The 22,004-nt window shown below is 41.0% G+C and overlaps 1 protein-coding gene and 1 non-coding gene across 2 annotated transcripts; one reads left to right on the forward strand and one right to left on the reverse strand.

Moving 5' to 3' along the window:
* The first annotated feature begins 2,075 nt into the window (after positions 1-2,075).
* Positions 2,076-4,466, forward strand: LOC118489125. Its single transcript, XM_035986759.1, has 2 exons — positions 2,076-2,303; positions 2,638-4,466. The coding sequence occupies exon 2, from the start codon at positions 2,641-2,643 to the stop codon at positions 4,360-4,362; it is 1,722 nt and encodes a 573-aa protein (XP_035842652.1). The 5' UTR covers positions 2,076-2,303; positions 2,638-2,640; the 3' UTR covers positions 4,363-4,466.
* Positions 4,467-8,157: 3,691 nt separating this feature from the next.
* On the reverse strand, positions 8,158-8,263 carry LOC118489504. Its single transcript, XR_004887524.1, has one exon. It is a non-coding gene; the product is annotated as a small nucleolar RNA R71 (small nucleolar RNA).
* Positions 8,264-22,004: the final 13,741 nt, after the last annotated feature.

The following is a 22,004-nucleotide window of genomic DNA, read 5'->3' on the forward strand; positions in this document are numbered from 1 at the left end:
TGTAGATGATGCAAGTGAAATCAATGAACGGTTCCCCGATGAACAATTGTTGGCCGTTTCTACTTATGTTGCCCCTTGGTATGCTCATTACGTTAACTATTTGGCCAAGGGTGCGATTCCAAATCATTGGACTAAGAAGAGACGACAACAGTTTTCTAGTCAAGTGAAGCAATATATATGGGACGAACCCGACTTGTTCAAAATCGGGGCCGACCAAGTGATAAGAAGATGTGTTCCCGAAACTGAAGTTTTAGAGATATTGACCCATGCTCATTCATCCGCATGTGGGGGCCATTTTAGTGGGAATAAGACAGGCTATCGGGTGTTATCGAGTGGGTTTTATTGGCCCACGATTTTCAAGGATGCTCGTGAGTATGCCCGAAATTGCATCAATTGTCAAAGAATGGGAAGCATTTCGAAACGTGATGAAATGCCGTTGCAACCAATTTTGGTAGTGGAGGTATTTGATGTTTGGGGAATAGACTTCATGGGTCCTTTCCCAAACTCAAATGGGTTTTTATACATATTGGTTGCAGTTGATTACGTGTCGAAATGGATTGAAGCTATTGCCACAAGGACCAACGATCATTCCGTTGTATGTAAGTTTGTGCAATCCAATATTTTTTCTCGTTTCGGTGTGCCTCGGGTGGTAATAAGTGATGGTGGTTCACATTTCAAAAATTTCAATTTTGGAAAGTTGCTAAAAAGATATAGTGTGAATCACCGTGTGGCTACACCGTACCACCCGCAAACGAGTGGTCAAGTGGAGGTATCTAACCGGCAAATCAAAGAAATTCTAATGAAGACGGTTAGAACGGATAGGAAAGATTGGTCAAGCAAGCTTGATGACGCATTGTGGGCGTATCGCACGGCTTTCAAAACCCCACTTGATACCACTCCGTATCGAATGGTTTACGGGAAAGGATGTCATTTGCCTATGGAGTTGGCACATAGGGCATATTGGGCAATTAAAACAGTGAATGCGGACTATGATGAAGCGGGTCGGGCGAGGAAGCTTCAACTGAATGAAATTGAGGAGATAAGGGACCAAGCGTATGAGTGTGCATCCGCATACAAAGACAAACTGAAAAAAGTTCATGATGCGAAGATAAAGAAGAAGAACTTTGAAGTGGGTCAAAAAGTGTGGTTATACAATTCAAGGTTGAAAATGTTCGCGGGGAAACTCAAGAGCAAGTGGATGGGCCCTTACGTTGTCCGACGAGTGGGAAGGTTCGGAGATGTTGACATTCAAGACGAGCGAACATTGAAACAACAAACGGTGAACGGTCACCGGTTAAAGCCGTATTTGGATGGCAATGACATCAACAACTTGGAGCTTGACAAAGCGGGCTACATCTTACGCCCGGTCGAGGAGGAACAACCATAAAAGGCCCAGGTTTGGTGGTAGTGTACATAGTAGTTTCGTTTTGTTTTGTTTGTATAGTTGCACAATTGCCTTAGTTCCTCGAAGTCCGTGTTCGAAACAAGTGTGGGGATATTCGGGTTGCGAATTGCTCTTACATTGTGTTGAGGACAACACGGGATTTTTGAGGGGGTAGGGTAATTTTTACAAGTTTTTGAAAAAATTAAAAAACATAAAAAAATCGAAAAACTTAAAAATCTAAAAAAATTGGTCACATAAATCTCAATTTTTGTCAAAAGGTGAATGCCCAGCGAGCACCGTAAATTACGGTTCTACCGTAATTTACGGTGGGTAAAAAAATGTGTGTAGACTTTACGGTGTAAACTTCCTGTGTTACGGTAAGAATTGGAAGTCCAGGGTTTACCGTAAATTACGGTAAAGCCGTAATTTACGGTGGAGGTTGAACTTTGTTGAGGGTTTACGGTAAATCTCTACTGAATTACGGTGCAATTTTGAATTCAGGTCTCACCGTAATTTACGGTGAGACCGTAAATTACGGTACGCACAAAACTTGTTTCCGTCGATTGGGTTCCGTATATACATAAAAAAAAATAACAAAAATCGAAAACAAACAAGCATGGTCACGTGATTAATCCATATCCACCCATTTACTCTTCACTTTTCCACCATCTTCTTCTTCTCTAAGAACCCACATCCTCCATTCTTCTTCCACCTTCTTTCTCTCATAAAACCTTCAATCCTTGTCCAAATCAAGTGGAATTTTGGTCTGAATCGACTAATTTTTCACAAGCTTTGTGATTGTGAGGAGAGATTTCAGAGAAAGCGCGATTTTGGGGTCAAAGTTTGAAACCCTAGGTTGAGATAATTTGGGGGTTTTGGGATTTTTGGTTTCACAAGCATCCTTCCATCTTGAAACAAGGTATGAACCCTTACTTTGCTATATTATGGTGATACATTGTGAAAAACAAGGTGATTTAGGTTATGTGTTTTTGCCCACTTGCTTGTTGTTAAGATATGATAATGGAATTGTTTATTGAACATGGTTGATGGTTGTAGATGTAGGAATTGTTGTTAAAGTAGTGAACTTTTGGGATGCTCTACATTCTAGAGACACCATGCCCAATTTTTGAAAAATTCTTGAACACTTTAGGTTCACTAACATCTACAACCATGACAACAAGCAAGTGTGGGGAGGATTTTGAAGAGAGTGTTTAATTTGGTGTTTGTTTTTGTTGCTTGCCTCTTGTGTGTAGGAAATGGCAAAGACAAAGGAGAAAGCGGGTTCAAGTTCATCTTCCTCCAAAGGCAAAGGCAAGGGCAAGGAAAAGGAGCAACCATCAAAGAAGAGGCAATATATGGGTAGGGTTAGTGAAAGCGAAAGCGAGGAAGAAGAAGAGATGGAGTTAGACCCAAGTGATAAACCGGTGTGGAATTCGGGGTCGTTGGATGACCAACCCGAAATCTGGCAGCCAACCCTTTATAACGACTGCATGAACAAGTTAAAAAATAAAGCAGCCGCGTTTATCTGTGAAAAAGAGGTTGATGAACCCCAGTTTGGCCAGTTCGGGGTGTTTGATAAGTTCCGTGCTTTGGGTTGGGAAGGAGCACTCAAGTTTTTTGATAAAGATAAGAGCAATCTGTTTATGACTGAGATTCAGGAGTGGATGGCAACACTTAAATGTCACAACTTCCACAGGCCATCACAAATGAAGTTGATTGGGATGGTACATGGGGTACCAGTTGAAATGTCATTCGATACGTTGAAGAAGCTGGGAAAATATGATAGTCTTCCGGCTAGGGAGTACATGATTCTCACGCTTGATGATTTATTGCTCAAACCAGAGAAGCACGTGACATGGAACAGTATGTTAGCGGATTTGTTTTTGCCCGGTAGGTACGGTGGCGTGTTATACCGAAAAAATCTGAAGATAGAAGCCAAGCTATTGCATACGATCTGTTTGCTTAATGTCATCCCAAGAAGAGGGGATAAAGAACAGGTGAGGTTTCCAGAGATACCTGTTCTGTATTCATTGATGCATGGATCCCCACGCTTTCCAATACGCTACCTGATTATGCACCATTTGTGGATATGCCGGAACAAATACGGGAGAGACATTGTCCCGTACTGTCGCATCATAACGGGTTTAATGAAACAGCAGAAGGCACTCACATCTGAAGACCGGGGTTTAACGAAAAGGCACCAGCCTTTTACTTTGGATAGGTTGGGAAACGTTTGGACATATACTCAGTCTGAACGTTATCACAAGCTGAAATCGGAGGGTCAACGGTGGAGGGCATTGAAATTGGGTGCAAGGGAGTTGTTACCGGGAGAACCGGATGAACCTGAAAGCGATGAAGAGTTGATTCCGAGTGGGGATGATGATTACGCAGACGAGCCACAGGGTGGTGCAAATGTTGGTTTTGGGGTTTTTCATGGTGGTCATGGTGGTACGTTCTACGACTACGCGCAGCAACCGTATGAGCCGGGGTGGGCTTATAGTGGTTCAATGCAGGAGGTGATCGAGAGCCAACGCCCGCCGGCGGCCATTTTTGATACTTGGTCGGGTTCGGAGAGGTCGTTATTTGATCAAGGCACGCGGAATAGCGCTAGTATTGAGCGGGCGCTTAAACATAGTTTCGATCGCAATGAATCATGGCACCGTACCCACGCATACTCTCGAGAGGTGGATGCTAATAACAGATATCATGATGATCAAATGAGGCGGATGCATGCGGATTGGCATGCCGGAAGGCCGGTGGTTGAAGATCCACAACATGTGGATTATGCTTCATTGCCGCCTTATGATGGTAGCATTTCTTATCCGACTCCACCACTCCACCATTCTCAGTGGCTTGATCCAAGGCGGCAAGAGGGACCACAACAACAAGAGGGAAGCAGTAGCGGCGCATTCGGGTTTGGAGAGTGGAATGATATGATGTCATCCATCTTTGGGCCTCCGGGACCGCGCTACTATTGATCAGGTGGTATTCTCTCTTTTGTATAGTTTGTATATATTTGTTGGTTTATGTTGATTATGGATGGGAGGATGGGTGGTGATTGATTATGTGGTTGATTATTGGGTTGGCGATGGTTGGTGGTGTTGTGTTTAAAATGAAAAACATAAAAAAAAATATAAAATGAAAAAATACAAAAAAAAAATTTGGGGTTTGAGATGAGAAGCTTTTTGTGGATGTTGAAGTGGGTTAGTGATCAAAGCCTCCCAAAGCCATACATTGGGGTCAATGTATCCCAAGTGTGGGGATGGGGGGAATTTTTTGAAGATTTTTGAAAAATTTTAAGCCGAGCAAAACAATGTGAAATCTTGACGCCCTAATTTATCCCAAGTTAATGCACCGGCAACCCTTATTACCCTTTTCATTCTTGGTGAGAGTTGTAGCCACACGTGTACATAAATAATCTTTGATGAGAGTGGCTATGGGTGGGGGTGCGTTAGAACTTGTGCTTGAATGCGATTTGAATCCTTAGTTAGACATGAATGTAGAAAGGATAAGGGCGTTAGGTAGCCTCGTCGTTGGTGTGAGCGAGTGTGGGATTTGGGGGGTTGGACCTCATAAGTTATATATATGAGCATGGTAGTGAGAGGGGTGGGGGTTTGGTCATTTAGTTGCCCAATTTTGTGCCTAAAGCCTATCATTTGTTTCCCCCAGCTACTTACTTGAAAATTTCCCCAAATTTGACCCGGTCTTATAGCGTTAGTGATAGAATTAGTAGTTTTGTGAGTTTGAAGTGGTCATGGTTAATGTATTATCGTATTGCTAGAATGAAAAAAAAAAGCAATGAGAAAAAGAAAAGAAAAAAAAAGAGAGAAGGTTTCTTTGTCTTGTATATAGTAGTGCGCATTTGTTAGTTGGTTTTTGATGTTTGTAATAAAAAGACCGGGTCGAATTTTCGCTACTCATATATATTCCATTTCCTCCCTATACACCTAGCCACGTTACAACCTTTAAGTCCCTTTGATTTGCATTCATGTTTGACCCATTATAGGAGAATGATTGATTCAGGTACAAGCTTATGATTGTGCATCCACCCGTTTGCCTAGTGTGTGTCTAGCTTATCGTTGCTAGTTTTCACTTGTAGCCGAGAGGAGAGAATTTGTGAGGGGTGTATTACTTGGGTGTTAAAAAGGGGTTGGTAAAGAAATCGCATGTTTGTTTGGTTTGATTTGATCACTTGTTTTGAAACCATGTTGATGAGTTGCTTGGGACAAGCAACGGTTAAGTGTGGGGATGTGACGGGTGGTCCTTTGGACAACCCTTAAGCATGTTAAAATATGAAATAATCCTCCATTTAGCCGTGTAATTATCTTGAATTAGATAACTATGATGCTTATGTTTCAGGTACGATTTAGGAGTGAAAAGATGGATCAAAAGCAGTTTTTGGAGGCTTTGGTGGAAAACGGGTCGAGAGGAGAACAAAAGACAAAACAAAGGAGACAAAGTTGCTGAGTACCGTAAATTACGGTTCTACCGTAATTTACGGTAGACATGGATTTGGTTGTTTTCTGCACCGTAAACCAGGCTCTCCAGGCCGTAAGAAAAAGTTGTCCACCGTAAATTACGGTGGAGCCGTAATTTACGGTGGAGCCTGTACGGAAAATATGTAACTGCCATGTTTTAATCGGTTTAGGGGTGTCTTTTGGTATTATCTCATCATTGACGGTTCTTGGACACTTTGGGGGCGAATTTGGAGCACTAGCTTGTTTTGTGAACATTTTCCAATCATTCGGTTTGTGTTTTTAATTTGTATGAACATTAGATTGATGTTGATGATGATTCACCGAGCCATGTCCGGCTAAACTCTTCGGTGATCATCCTAGGTGAATGTTTCTAAGACTTTTGTGTGTTTAATTTCTGCATTTCTAGAATGATATCTTGCGTTGCTTGAATGTCATGGTGTATGTTTGATTGTTTGTAGTGTGTTAATCCATATTACAATTTCTAGTCTCGATCGTACGTTCTTGGTGCCGTTGGCAACCGAGATATCACGGGAAGGGTTAGGGTTGGTTATTGGTTAATAGGTCATCGGGAAACAACCTCGCGTTATCTAATCCGAGTACTTTGTTCCCTTTTATCACTTCAATCACATATACACGAGTTATGTCTATGTAACTCTTTCTAGTGAAATTGCACACAACTGTTTAAAGAAACTGAAACCTAGGGTGATCATTGTTCTCTCCTAATTGTTTACAACCAACTTTGATTTGACTTAGTTCTTAATTTAGTTTTCTAAAACAACAATCCACAATCTTGAATTTTAATTTTCTGCAATTTAGTTTAATTTTAGTTTAAATACAAAGCTATACAATCAACACATTTTCCACATACTCCCTGAGTTCGATACCCTTCTACCGCTAACTACAGTTGTTTAGGGATTAAATTTGCGTGACCCACGACATCACGTCAAATTTTGGCGCCGTTGCCGGGGAGTAGTGCGCAACGTGTGTTAGTTTAATAGTTTTGTTTGTTATTTTCGGGTTTACGCTGGTTGTGTTTAGTGTGCAGGTACTTCAGGTGTATGCATACTAGAGGCTCTCACAGGTCATCACCGCTATCGTTTGATCCGGAAATTGAAAGAACGCTACGACAAAACCGAGTTTTAGTGCGAGAAAACAAAATCATTGGTTCACCCACTTCACCCATTACACCGAGAAACATCATGGCTGATTCTCAGATTCCACCTACAACCAGTCAAACAACCTCATCCTTTATACCTACTTCCACCCAACCGTCACCAAACACTACATTACCTAATACCACTGCTGAATTTACACCAACCAACTCCACTCAACCAATCACCACTCAAACTGAGCATACCATCACTTACGATCCATCCACCACAATCCCACCATTATCTCACTTCTTTCCCCCAACTACGGGTCAAGCATCATCTACCTTCACAATTGCACCCAATTCGACTATTGTGCATACTACTTCATCTTTTAGACCACAACAACAACAGTCGGGTTTTCAGTATTCGACCATTCCATTTGGGCAAACTTCAGGAATTCAAGGGGGTGGTTATGATGAGGGATTCAAAGACTTTGAGGGGTATGAAGATGATGGGTACGGTTATGGAGATTATGGTGATCAAGGGGATTTTGGGTATGTTCAAAGTCAATCTCAAGGGATGGCGAGTGTTGGTGGAATGCAACAACAACAACTTATACCGCAACACATTCGGCCAAGACCACAAGGGCCAACAATCCAACAACCTATTCCATTGCAACAAGTTAGGCCACAACATGTACACCCACAATTTCAAAGGCCAAATCAATACCCACCGATGCCCCAACAACCAATTGCACCACAAGGGCCTATACCAAGACCAATGGGTCCTATTCGTCCAAGGGGCCGATTGGGTGTTCCAAGAAGGCATCTTAGGGAACAAGCAAGGGGAATAGAGGCACATTTCAGGCCAATCATCACTCAAAACCCTTCACCGGTGGTTATCCCTCACAACAACCAAGGGAGAACGTTTGAAGTAAGAACAAACTCGTTGCAAAGTTTACCGAAGTACAAAGGGTTAGCAACGGAGGAGCCGTATTTCCATCTAGAGGCCTATGACTCAATTTGCAACACTTTTGGGAGTCAAGGTTTTTCGGCCGATGAAGTCAAGTTGGTCTTATTTCAGTTTTCTTTGGAGGATAAGGCAAAGAAGTGGTTCTACACTTTGCCTTCGGCATCAATATATACATGGGGTGAGATGCAACAAACCTTTTTGGATGAATTCTACACCGCCCAAAAGACCAATGATGCACGGAAGGGATTGAGAAGCTTTCAACAACAACACGGTGAGATGTTTCATGAGGCGTTTGAGCGTTTTAACATGATGATTAAAAACTGCCCTCATCATGGAATTGAGTTATGGGAGTTGATGAACGCCTTTCATGAGGGGTTGAGTGCCGAAGACGCACGTGATTTAATGTCTATCACCGGAGGGACGTTTGGAACGAATTATGAGAATGAAGATTGGGAGTTTTTGGAAAGCATGGCAACTACATCAAAAAGGAAGGCCCAAGCTTCAAGGAGAGCCCGACCAACCACTAACCGACCACAAGTGCACGCCATAGATGATGGTAATGTTCAAACCACTAATCAAATATATAATGTTTGTGCTTTGTGTAATGAAATAGGTCATGCGGCTGAAAACTGCCAAGGGATGTTGGAATGGCAGTACGAGGAAGTCAATGCGGTTCAAGGTCAAGGTCAAGGAGGAGGTGGTAGGAACTACAACAACATGAATTCAAACACCTACCACCCCGGATTGAGGAACCATCCAAACTTTAGATATGGGAACCCGTCAAATCAAGCGAACCCGAATTTCCAAGGTAGCCAAGGTAATTTTGGTTCACGGCCATCTTATAATAATCAAGGTGGATACCGAGGCGGAAATAACCAAGGGTATCAAAAACAATACCAAACGGGTCAAGAACAAGGGGGGCTTTCAGGTGGAAACGAGGTGATGGAGATGCTAAAGAGCATGCAAATGGAGATGCAAAAACGGAACCAATTAGACGAAGTGCGAATGCAAAAAGACGAGGTTCGTGATAAAAGCATCCAATCACTAACAACTCAAATGGGTCAATTAGCAACCGATGTGGCGGAACTAAAGAAAGGTAAGGGTCAACTTCCAAACCCTTCACATGGTTCGTCACGAGGTAATGTTAATATTAACCATGTTAGTGTTCTAAGAAGTGGGAAAGAGTTTAAGGCCAATTTGTCACCCGAATTGGTCGAGGGGGTGGTTGAGGATATCACGGGGATGGAAAGTGATGATGAACTTTCACCGGTTAAACCAAAAGAACCAATTATTAAAAAACCGGGTTTGGGTGAAAGTGAAAAGAATGAAAAAAGTGAGGGTGAACCGAGTCAAGTTCCATTCCCATCGGCCCTACTTGACCCGGGAAAGAAAAATTTTATTGTGTCAAGAGGTCCTTAAAAAGAGGAAATGTGGGATATGTTCAAACAAGTTAAAATAAATCTCCCACTCCTTGATGCAATAAAACAAGTTCCCGCTTATGCAAAATTCTTAAAAGAATTATGTACACAAAAAAGGCAAAACAAGAAAAAAGTGCCTAAGCGGGTGGATTTAACCGGGCAAGTGAGTGCGGTGTTGAATGGGGAGCTTCCTCCTAAGCTCCAAGATCCGGGCACGCCATTGATTAATGTACAAGTGGGTAATTTTCAAATGGCTAAGGCGTTGCTAGATCTCGGAGCCGGAGTTAGCATTTTACCGGGGGGCTTATACGACCAATATGACTTTGGTCCATTAGCAAGGGTGGAGACGACGGTTGTTTTGGCCGATTTGTCTCATAAGTTGCCTCGGGGTATGGTTCAAAATGTTATTGTAAAAATTGATGAGTTTTATTACCCGGTGGACTTCTTAGTTTTGGATTACTCATCGGCGGACCCTAAACAACAACAAAACATAATTCTGGGTCGGCCATTTTTAAGCACCGCACATGCTATTATCGATTGTAGATTTGGTACAGTTGATATAGCGTTTGGAAATCGAAAAATGCGTTTGAATGTTTTTACTAACAATTCTAATGCTAACGGTGTTGATGAGTGTTTCATGGCAGACATAGTAGATGGATGCAACCCACATGAGTATGAGGAGGATGGTTTGGATATTTGCCTGTGTGACTTTTCTGAACAGGTACATGCTTATGCACTACGGGTTGAAGAGGAAGCACAAGATGCTATGGCAATGAAAGAAGGTAGACCACCATGGACCCACCAATTCGAGGGTTTACCGGTGGAAATCGATTCGGGTACAAAACCATCGTTGGAGGAACCACCAAAGTTAGAGCTCAAGGACTTGCCTAGCCACTTGAAGTATGTATTTTTAGGGGATAATGACACTTTACCGGTCATTATTGCCTCTAATTTGGAGTTGGCACAAGAGCAAGCGTTGATGGAGGTGTTAAAAGCGAACAAGGGTGCTATTGGATGGACGATTGCCGATCTTAAAGGAATTAGTCCATCCATCGTCATGCATAAAATTATCACAACCGAAGATGCCAAACCGACACGAGAAGCTCAAAGGCGGTTGAACCCGAACCTAAGAGAGGTAGTAAAAAAGGAGGTAATTAAATGGTTGGATGCGGGAATCATCTATCCGATCTCGGATAGCACTTGGGTGAGTCCCACCCAAGTTGTGCCTAAGAAGGCCGGCATTCAAGTAGTCAAGGATGAAAGTGGTGAACAAATTGCCACCCGACCGGTTACCGGGTGGCGGGTGTGTATTGACTACCGGAAATTGAATGCCGCCACTTCTAAGGACCATTTCCCGCTACCTTTTATTGACCAAATTATTGAAAAATTGTCGGGTCAAAAATATTATTGCTTCTTAGATGGGTATTCGGGTTATAATCAAATTGCCATACACCCGGATGACCAACACAAAACCACCTTCACATGTCCATATGGCACCTTTGCCTTTAGGCGAATGCCATTTGGTTTGTGTAATGCTCCGGCAACTTTTCAACGATGTATGATGAGTATTTTCTCGGACATGGTTGGAGAGTCGCTCGAAGTATTCATGGATGACTTCTCCATTTTTGGCACTACTTTTGATGCTTGTCTCAACGAATTGCAAAAGGTTTTGAAAAGGTGCGTTGAGAAAAATTTAGTGCTAAGTTGGGAGAAAAGTCATTTCATGGTGCAAGAGGGCATTGTGTTGGGACATGTGATTTCGGAAAGAGGGATGGAGGTGGATAAGGCAAAGATACGGGTAATATCATCGTTGCCACCTCCTAAAAATGTTAAGGGTGTACGGTCATTTTTGGGACATGCGGGTTTTTATCGACGTTTCATTAAGGGTTTTAGTGTTATCACCAAACCCTTATGCAATTTGTTATTAAAAGATGTCCCGTTTGACTTTACTAATGAGTGCATGCAAGCTTTTACTGTTTTGAAGGAACATTTGGTCAAAGCGCCTATCTTGCAACCACCTGACTGGTCAAAGCCGTTCGAGATAATGTGTGATGCAAGTGATACTACTATTGGTGCAGTTTTGGGTCAACGGGTTGACAAGAAACCGGTGGTTATTTACTATGCGAGCAAAACTTTATCCGAAGCACAACTTAACTACACCACAACCGAGAAGGAACTATTAGCGGTGGTGTATGCTTTGGATAAGTTTCGTTCGTATATTTGGGGAAGCAAGGTGGTGGTTTACTCGGATCATAGTGCGGTTCGGTACTTGATGGAGAAAAAGGATGCAAAGCCGCGGTTGATTCGATGGGTCTTATTGTTACAAGAGTTTGATCTTGAAATCCGAGACAAAAAGGGATGTGAGAATGTTGTTGCGGATCATTTGTCCCGAATCCCGTTGGAAGGTGTAGATGATGCAAGTGAAATCAATGAACGGTTCCCCGATGAACAATTGTTGGCCGTTTCTACTTATGTTGCCCCTTGGTATGCTCATTACGTTAACTATTTGGCCAAGGGTGCGATTCCAAATCATTGGACTAAGAAGAGACGACAACAGTTTTCTAGTCAAGTGAAGCAATATATATGGGACGAACCCGACTTGTTCAAAATCGGGGCCGACCAAGTGATAAGAAGATGTGTTCCCGAAACTGAAGTTTTAGAGATATTGACCCATGCTCATTCATCCGCATGTGGGGGCCATTTTAGTGGGAATAAGACAGGCTATCGGGTGTTATCGAGTGGGTTTTATTGGCCCACGATTTTCAAGGATGCTCGTGAGTATGCCCGAAATTGCATCAATTGTCAAAGAATGGGAAGCATTTCGAAACGTGATGAAATGTCGTTGCAACCAATTTTGGTAGTGGAGGTATTTGATGTTTGGGGAATAGACTTCATGGGTCCTTTCCCAAACTCAAATGGGTTTTTATACATATTGGTTGCAGTTGATTACGTGTCGAAATGGATTGAAGCTATTGCCACAAGGACCAACGATCATTCCGTTGTATGTAAGTTTGTGCAATCCAATATTTTTTCTCGTTTCGGTGTACCTCGGGTGGTAATAAGTGATGGTGGTTCACATTTCAAAAATTTCAATTTTGGAAAGTTGCTAAAAAGATATAGTGTGAATCACCGTGTGGCTACACCGTACCACCCGCAAACGAGTGGTCAAGTGGAGGTATCTAACCGGCAAATCAAAGAAATTCTAATGAAGACGGTTAGAACGGATAGGAAAGATTGGTCAAGCAAGCTTGATGACGCATTGTGGGCGTATCGCACGGCTTTCAAAACCCCACTTGATACCACTCCGTATCGAATGGTTTACGGGAAAGGATGTCATTTGCCTATGGAGTTGGCACATAGGGCATATTGGGCAATTAAAACAGTGAATGCGGACTATGATGAAGCGGGTCGGGCGAGGAAGCTTCAACTGAATGAAATTGAGGAGATAAGGGACCAAGCGTATGAGTGTGCATCCGCATACAAAGACAAACTGAAAAAAGTTCATGATGCGAAGATAAAGAAGAAGAACTTTGAAGTGGGTCAAAAAGTGTGGTTATACAATTCAAGGTTGAAAATGTTCGCGGGGAAACTCAAGAGCAAGTGGATGGGCCCTTACGTTGTCCGACGAGTGGGAAGGTTCGGAGATGTTGACATTCAAGACGAGCGAACATTGAAACAACAAACGGTGAACGGTCACCGGTTAAAGCCGTATTTGGATGGCAATGACATCAACAACTTGGAGCTTGACAAAGCGGGCTACATCTTACGCCCGGTCGAGGAGGAACAACCATAAAAGGCCCAGGTTTGGTGGTAGTGTACATAGTAGTTTCGTTTTGTTTTGTTTGTATAGTTGCACAATTGCCTTAGTTCCTCGAAGTCCGTGTTCGAAACAAGTGTGGGGATATTCGGGTTGCGAATTGCTCTTACATTGTGTTGAGGACAACACGGGATTTTTGAGGGGGTAGGGTAATTTTTACAAGTTTTTGAAAAAATTAAAAAACATAAAAAAATCGAAAAACTTAAAAATCTAAAAAAATTGGTCACATAAATCTCAATTTTTGTCAAAAGGTGAATGCCCAGCGAGCACCGTAAATTACGGTTCTACCGTAATTTACGGTGGGTAAAAAAATGTGTGTAGACTTTACGGTGTAAACTTCCTGTGTTACGGTAAGAATTGGAAGTCCAGGGTTTACCGTAAATTACGGTAAAGCCATAATTTACGGTGGAGGTTGAACTTTGTTGAGGGTTTACGGTAAATCTCTACTGAATTACGGTGCAATTTTGAATTCAGGTCTCACCGTAATTTACGGTGAGACCGTAAATTACGGTACGCACAAAACTTGTTTCCGTCGATTGGGTTCCGTATATACATAAAAAAAAATTAACAAAAATCGAAAACAAACAAGCATGGTCACGTGATTAATCCCTATCCACCCATTTACTCTTCACTTTTCCACCATCTTCTTCTTCTCTAAGAACCCACATCCTCCATTCTTCTTCCACCTTCTTTCTCTCATAAAACCTTCAATCCTTGTCCAAATCAAGTGGAATTTTGGTCTGAATCGACTAATTTTTCACAAGCTTTGTGATTGTGAGGAGAGATTTCAGAGAAAGCGCGATTTTGGGGTCAAAGTTTGAAACCCTAGGTTGAGATAATTTGGGGGTTTTGGGATTTTTGGTTTCACAAGCATCCTTCCATCTTGAAACAAGGTATGAACCCTTACTTTGCTATATTATGGTGATACATTGTGAAAAACAAGGTGATTTAGGTTATGTGTTTTTGCCCACTTGCTTGTTGTTAAGATATGATAATGGAATTGTTTATTGAACATGGTTGATGGTTGTAGATGTAGGAATTGTTGTTAAAGTAGTGAACTTTTGGGATGCTCTACATTCTAGAGACACCATGCCCAATTTTTGAAAAATTCTTGAACACTTTAGGTTCACTAACATCTACAACCATGACAACAAGCAAGTGTGGGGAGGATTTTGAAGAGAGTGTTTAATTTGGTGTTTGTTTTTGTTGCTTGCCTCTTGTGTGTAGGAAATGGCAAAGACAAAGGAGAAAGCGGGTTCAAGTTCATCTTCCTCCAAAGGCAAAGGCAAGGGCAAGGAAAAGGAGCAACCATCAAAGAAGAGGCAATATATGGGTAGGGTTAGTGAAAGCGAAAGCGAGGAAGAAGAAGAGATGGAGTTAGACCCAAGTGATAAACCGGTGTGGAATTCGGGGTCGTTGGATGACCAACCCGAAATCTGGCAGCCAACCCTTTATAACGACTGCATGAACAAGTTAAAAAATAAAGCAGCCGCATTTATCTGTGAAAAAGAGGTTGATGAACCCCAGTTTGGCCAGTTCGGGGTGTTTGATAAGTTCCGTGCTTTGGGTTGGGAAGGAGCACTCAAGTGTTTTGATAAAGATAAGAGCAATCTGTTTATGACTGAGATTCAGGAGTGGATGGCAACACTTAAATGTCACAACTTCCACAGGCCATCACAAATGAAGTTGATTGGGATGGTACATGGGGTACCAGTTGAAATGTCATTCGATACGTTGAAGAAGCTGGGAAAATATGATAGTCTTCCGGCTAGGGAGTACATGATTCCCACGCTTGATGATTTATTGCTCAAACCAGAGAAGCACGTGACATGGAACAGTATGTTAGCGGATTTGTTTTTGCCCGGTAGGTACGGTGGCGTGTTATACCGAAAAAATCTGAAGATAGAAGCCAAGCTATTGCATACGATCTGTTTGCTTAATGTCATCCCAAGAAGAGGGGATAAAGAACAGGTGAGGTTTCCAGAGATACCTGTTCTGTATTCATTGATGCATGGATCCCCACGCTTTCCAATACGCTACCTGATTATGCACCATTTGTGGATATGCCGGAACAAATACGGGAGAGACATTGTCCCGTACTGTCGCATCATAACGGGTTTAATGAAACAGCAGAAGGCACTCACATCTGAAGACCGGGGTTTAACGAAAAGGCACCAGCCTTTTACTTTGGATAGGTTGGGAAACGTTTGGACATATACTCAGCCTGAACGTTATCACAAGCTGAAATCGGAGGGTCAACGGTGGAGGGCATTGAAATTGGGTGCAAGGGAGTTGTTACCGGGAGAACCGGATGAACCTGAAAGCGATGAAGAGTTGATTCCGAGTGGGGATGATGATTACGCAGACGAGCCACAGGGTGGTGCAAATGTTGGTTTTGGGGTTTTTCATGGTGGTCATGGTGGTACGTTCTACGACTACGCGCAGCAACCGTATGAGCCGGGGTGGGCTTATAGTGGTTCAATGCAGGAGGTGATCGAGAGCCAACGCCCGCCGGCGGCCATTTTTGATACTTGGTCGGGTTCGGAGAGGTCGTTATTTGATCAAGGCACGCGGAATAGCGTTAGTATTGAGCGGGCGCTTAAACATAGTTTCGATCGCAATGAATCATGGCACCGTACCCACGCATACTCTCGAGAGGTGGATGCTAATAACAGATATCATGATGATCAAATGAGGCGGATGCATGCGGATTGGCATGCCGGAAGGCCGGTGGTTGAAGATCCACAACATGTGGATTATGCTTCATTGCCGCCTTATGATGGTAGCATTTCTTATCCGACTCCACCACTCCACCATTCTCAGTGGCTTGATCCAAGGCGGCAAGAGGGACCACAACAACAAGAGGGAAGCAGTAGCGGCGCATTCGGGTTTGGAGAGTGGAATGATATGATGTCATCCATCTTTGGGCCTCCGGGACCGCGCTACTATTGATCAGGTGGTATTCTCTCTTTTGTATAGTTTGTATATATTTGTTGGTTTATGTTGATTATGGATGGGAGGATGGGTGGTGATTGATTATGTGGTTGATTATTGGGTTGGCGATGGTTGGTGGTGTTGTGTTTAAAATGAAAAACATAAAAAAAATATAAAATGAAAAAATACAAAAAAAAAATTTTGGGGTTTGAGATGAGAAGCTTTTTGTGGATGTTGAAGTGGGTTAGTGATCAAAGCCTCCCAAAGCCATACATTGGGGTCAATGTATCCCAAGTGTGGGGATGGGGGGAATTTTTTGAAGATTTTTGAAAAATTTTAAGCCGAGCAAAACAATGTGAAATCTTGACGCCCTAATTTATCCCAAGTTAATGCACCGGCAACCCTTATTACCCTTTTCATTCTTGGTGAGAGTTGTAGCCACACGTGTACATAAATAATCTTTGATGAGAGTGGCTATGGGTGGGGGTGCGTTAGAACTTGTGCTTGAATGCGATTTGAATCCTTAGTTAGACATGAATGTAGAAAGGATAAGGGCGTTAGGTAGCCTCGTCGTTGGTGTGAGCGAGTGTGGGATTTGGGGGGTTGGACCTCATAAGTTATATATATGAGCATGGTAGTGAGAGGGGTGGGGGTTTGGTCATTTAGTTGCCCAATTTTGTGCCTAAAGCCTATCATTTGTTTCCCCCAGCTACTTACTTGAAAATTTCCCCAAATTTGACCCGGTCTTATAGCGTTAGTGATAGAATTAGTAGTTTTGTGAGTTTGAAGTGGTCATGGTTAATGTATTATCGTATTGCTAGAATGAAAAAAAAAAAAGCAATGAGAAAAAGTAAAGAAAAAAAAAAGAGAGAAGGTTTCTTTGTCTTGTATATAGTAGTGCGCATTTGTTAGTTGGTTTTTAATGTTTGTAATAAAAAGACCGGGTCGAATTTTCGCTACTCATATATATTCCATTTCCTCCCTATACACCTAGCCACGTTACAACCTTTAAGTCCCTTTGATTTGCATTCATGTTTGACCCATTATAGGAGAATGATTGATTCAGGTACAAGCTTATGATTGTGCATCCACCCGTTTGCCTAGTGTGTGTCTAGCTTATCGTTGCTAGTTTTCACTTGTAGCCGAGAGGAGAGAATTTGTGAGGGGTGTATTACTTGGGTGTTAAAAAGGGGTTGGTAAAGAAATCGCATGTTTGTTTGGTTTGATTTGATCACTTGTTTTGAAACCATGTTGATGAGTTGCTTGGGACAAGCAACGGTTAAGTGTGGGGATGTGACGGGTGGTCCTTTGGACAACCCTTAAGCATGTTAAAATATGAAATAATCCTCCATTTAGCCGTGTAATTATCTTGAATTAGATAACTACGATGCTTATGTTTCAGGTACGATTTAGGAGTGAAAAGATGGATCAAAAGCAGTTTTTGGAGGCTTTGGTGGAAAACGGGTCGAGAGGAGAACAAAAGACAAAACAAAGGAGACAAAGTTGCTGAGTACCGTAAATTACGGTTCTACCGTAATTTACGGTAGACATGGATTTGGTTGTTTTCTGCACCGTAAACCAGGCTCTCCAGGCCGTAACAAAAAGTTGTCCACTGTAAATTACGGTGGAGCCGTAATTTACGGTGGAGCCTGTACGGAAAATATGTAACTGCCATGTTTTAATCGGTTTAGGGGTGTCTTTTGGTATTATCTCATCATTGACGGTTCTTGGACACTTTGGGGGCGAATTTGGAGCACTAGCTTGTTTTGTGAACATTTTCCAATCATTCGGTTTGTGTTTTTAATTTGTATGAACATTAGATTGATGTTGATGATGATTCACCGAGCCATGTCCGGCTAAACTCTTCGGTGATCATCCTAGGTGAATGTTTCTAAGACTTTTGTGTGTTTAATTTCTGCATTTCTAGAATGATATCTTGCGTTGCTTGAATGTCATGGTGTATGTTTGATTGTTTGTAGTGTGTTAATCCATATTACAATTTCTAGTCTCGATCGTACGTTCTTGGTGCCGTTGGCAACCGAGATATCACGGGAAGGGTTAGGGTTGGTTATTGGTTAATAGGTCATCGGGAAACAACCTCGCGTTATCTAATCCGAGTACTTTGTTCCCTTTTATCACTTCAATCACATATACACGAGTTATGTCTATGTAACTCTTTCTAGTGAAATTGCACACAACTGTTTAAAGAAACTGAAACCTAGGGTGATCATTGTTCTCTCCTAATTGTTTACAACCAACTTTGATTTGACTTAGTTCTTAATTTAGTTTTCTAAAACAACAATCCACAATCTTGAATTTTAATTTTCTGCAATTTAGTTTAATTTTAGTTTAAATACAAAGCTATACAATCAACACATTTTCCACATACTCCCTGAGTTCGATACCCTTCTACCGCTAACTACAGTTGTTTAGGGATTAAATTTGCGTGACCCACGACATCACGTCATGTCCCCGGCAGCGGCGCCAAAAACTTGATGTGTGTCGGTGTGTATATAATTTTGATATATATTTAAGCCCTTTTTACACTTTTAGCCAAGTTTTAAATTTATAAAACACGATATTTACTAACACTAAACACACATATGGGCAAGTGCACCCATCGTGGACGTAGTATAGTGTTGGTAAGATACCGAGGTCGTCCAAGGACACAAGAGCTTTTAATACCGGTTTATCCTCAACGTCTAATCAAATCAAAAAGTTAGAAAAATGTTTTAAACTAAGAAAAATAAAAACTAACTAAATGCTGAAAATAAAAATAAAATAAAAACAGATAGACAAGATGAATCACTTGGATCCGACACGTGTATTAGTATAACCTTTGATTATTTTCGCACTTTTGCACTTGTTTAAGAGATTATCTTAGTTATTGTAGTAGGCCCCTCTTTTGAAGGCGACGTTACCCTCAACCCAGTAGTTTGAGTCAGCAAGGATACAATCCTAAAGGGTCGGATTATTGAAAGATAATGAATTAAGTTATTAATGCAAATTGTGGTAGGCCCCGCTTCTGGCGGTGACGTTACCCTCGGCTAAGTAGTCTGAGTCAGCAGGGATACAGTCCTAAATAACCGGGTTATAGTATTAATAGTAGTTAACTTATGAGGGGGTCAAAGAGTTTGGATCCCCGCCATCCAATACCTATGGGCATTGAAGGAGATCCTACTAAATTTGACCCAGGTCCCAAGCAGGACCTCTAAACGCTGAACAAGGGCAAGACCCTTACCAAACCGTTCCCTTAACCCCCGACCAGGTAGCCAACATACCTCCATATAGACCGTGGAGATATGAATGGTGAAAATCTTTTATTTTATATAGACAGTAAAATAACGCCAAGACACCACGGACAAACGATAAGGAAAGATCACCTTCAACATAAGTAACTAGTTATTAAAGTCATTAATACAAAACCAAATAAAAAGTGCAAAAGATTAAAAATAAAAAGTATTATACTAAACACTTGTCTTCACCAAGTGATGTAAGAGACTTAGGCAAACATGGCCTTGATTGTCAAGAACTCTTACGATCAATCTTGGATCCCGAGACGACTCACACACTCTATGATGGACAATGGATGATGGTGGTGGATGATGGTATTATGGTGGTGGTGGGTGGTGGATGAAGTGTGAGAGAGGTGGTGTGCCAAGGGATGAGAGAGAATGAAGCCAAGCTCCTCTATTTATAGGCTGAACAGAAGGCTGGACACGGCCCCGTGTCCGCTGGACACGGCCCCGTGCCCGCCTGACACTCTCTCTCCTCATTAATTGTAATTGCGAATTACAATTAATGCGCCTGCTGTACTTTCACCACGCCCCCGTGCTCGCTGGACACGGCCCCGTGGTGGGCAATGGAAGCTTCTACTGGTTTGTCTTTTCTGCTGCTTCCTGGGCACGCCCCCGTGTTCGCTGGACACGGGGCGTGTTCAGACTCTGTTTCTTCCTTTTTGCTTTGGGAGGTGCCGTTGAGGGTCCGGGCAGTCTACTTTTGTTCCTTTTCTTGTATTTATGGTAGAATTAGTGGTCTTTTTGCTTCTTTTGTGATTTTGAGCTCATTTCATCCTGAAAATACAAAAGGAAGACAAAAACACTCTTTTTCCAACATTAGTACTAAAAAAGGGTTAGTTTTATGCCTTAATTGATGTGTTTTATATGTTGCATTTTACACACATCAGCGGCCATAGCTTATTTTGTGTGGCAGGAACGGAACACCAGATTTTTTAACAACCAATTACGTCCTCCGGAAGTATTAGAAGATATGATTGTTGAAACAGTCCGATTGAAGCTACACTCGTTCAAGTACAAAGTAAATGAGCAGGTTTCAAGACTCTTGAAGACATGGAAGATATCATTGCTGAATGAGTCCGACCACACCTAATATTATCTCTTAATAGTTTTTTCTGATGTATAGTTGGTAGGTGTTTGGTGAGTTGTTTTTGCTTTTTAGCGAGATTACTTTAGTGTGGCATGTCACACTATTGAACTAGATTGGTTCTCTGCCAATCTACTTGTATCTGTTTTGGTTTATAGTAATATAATCACCGGGGTATACCCTTTACCAAAAAAAAAAACTGTAAGCTTTAAAAAATGTAATTTGTTGTGAATACTCTCAAAAAACATGTACACATATGTGTATAGCGGATGTATGTAAAGCCGGACAACCTCTCAACTTTATCACTTTATCGCTGGAGTGTAAAATTAGTACAATTTTTCTTCTCTGTTTTATGTATCAAGCTACTTCTTAGGTCTCAGCATATATTAAAATACTTTTAGGTCTATTTTTTTGGAGTTTTTTTTTCTTCCCAAAATGGTGTTGGTGGAAAAGTTATTTACCAAAATGAGTGATTTGAAAAATAATTACCAAAATGGGGTTTTTCTATATTTCTTTATTTTTTAACTAATCTGTTATAATTCTTCTTATATTCTTTTCTTCCATCTAACTCATTATATAGATTTTTTTAACTAACATTTTAATTATTATATATATTTTTTCTTTTTTTATAATGAGACCCATGTTAAAACAAACTGAGTGCTAATACCTCTCATCTATTGTTTTAATTTAATTTTTTTGAGATTAATTATTCATTTACTGTTGTTCGTGTAGGATTACCAATTCAAATGAAAACCCATAATATAGCATTTCCTAAAGTTACATAAATTTTATTAACAATCAGTGGGCAAAATATTTACGTAGATTGATTGGTTCGTAATTTTATTGGCCAACTCGGTACTTATTATTATTTTTTATTATCAACTTATTTTTAAATTGTCACGAACAACATTTATTTCATTCAGTTGATGTAAACATAAACACATGCCTCGTTTACAAAAAAGAAAACCATGTTTGTGTTTGATTGTTTGTTCGATTAAAGTTAAATAAATGAACATGAACGTGCTACTTTAGTGATCGTTTACATCTCTAAAATTAGAATGATTTAGCTTACATAAATATGTAAAGGAAATAAAAGAAAAAATGTTATGAAAAAAGAATTATATTTTGGTTGGTTAAAAAGTAAATACAATATAAAGAGTAATTGTTTGGAGAAAATAAATTAAAAGCATATTAGGTTAATTGAAAAAAAAAAGAAAAAAAATATAATAGATTAGTTAATAAGGGTGGAGATACAATAGGAAGTTTATTTGGCTAGGAAGGCTAGGAAATGATCTTGACCATCCATTAAGTTAATCAAGGGCTAAGATTAAATCAGGGAAATTGAAAGGAAGAATTCAAGGGCATTCTAGTCAATCCAAGCCAATAGTTTCTCTCTCCTCCAATTCCCCCCCCCCCATTTTTAAACGTTAATAACTCTTTCATACGACATTATTTTTTTATAAAAATTGCACAAAAAAAAACGAGCGTTTTTTTATCTTTAAAACGAGTATACTATTGCTATATTTA

This window comes from Helianthus annuus, chromosome 17 (genome assembly GCF_002127325.2).
Source record: "Helianthus annuus cultivar XRQ/B chromosome 17, HanXRQr2.0-SUNRISE, whole genome shotgun sequence".
Taxonomy (NCBI): Eukaryota; Viridiplantae; Streptophyta; class Magnoliopsida; order Asterales; family Asteraceae; genus Helianthus; species Helianthus annuus.

Coding starts and splice junctions, on each gene's coding strand:
- LOC118489125 (XM_035986759.1), top strand. CDS start 2,641: ATGGCAAAGACAAAGGAGAAAGCGGGTTCAAGTTCATCTTCCTCCAAA.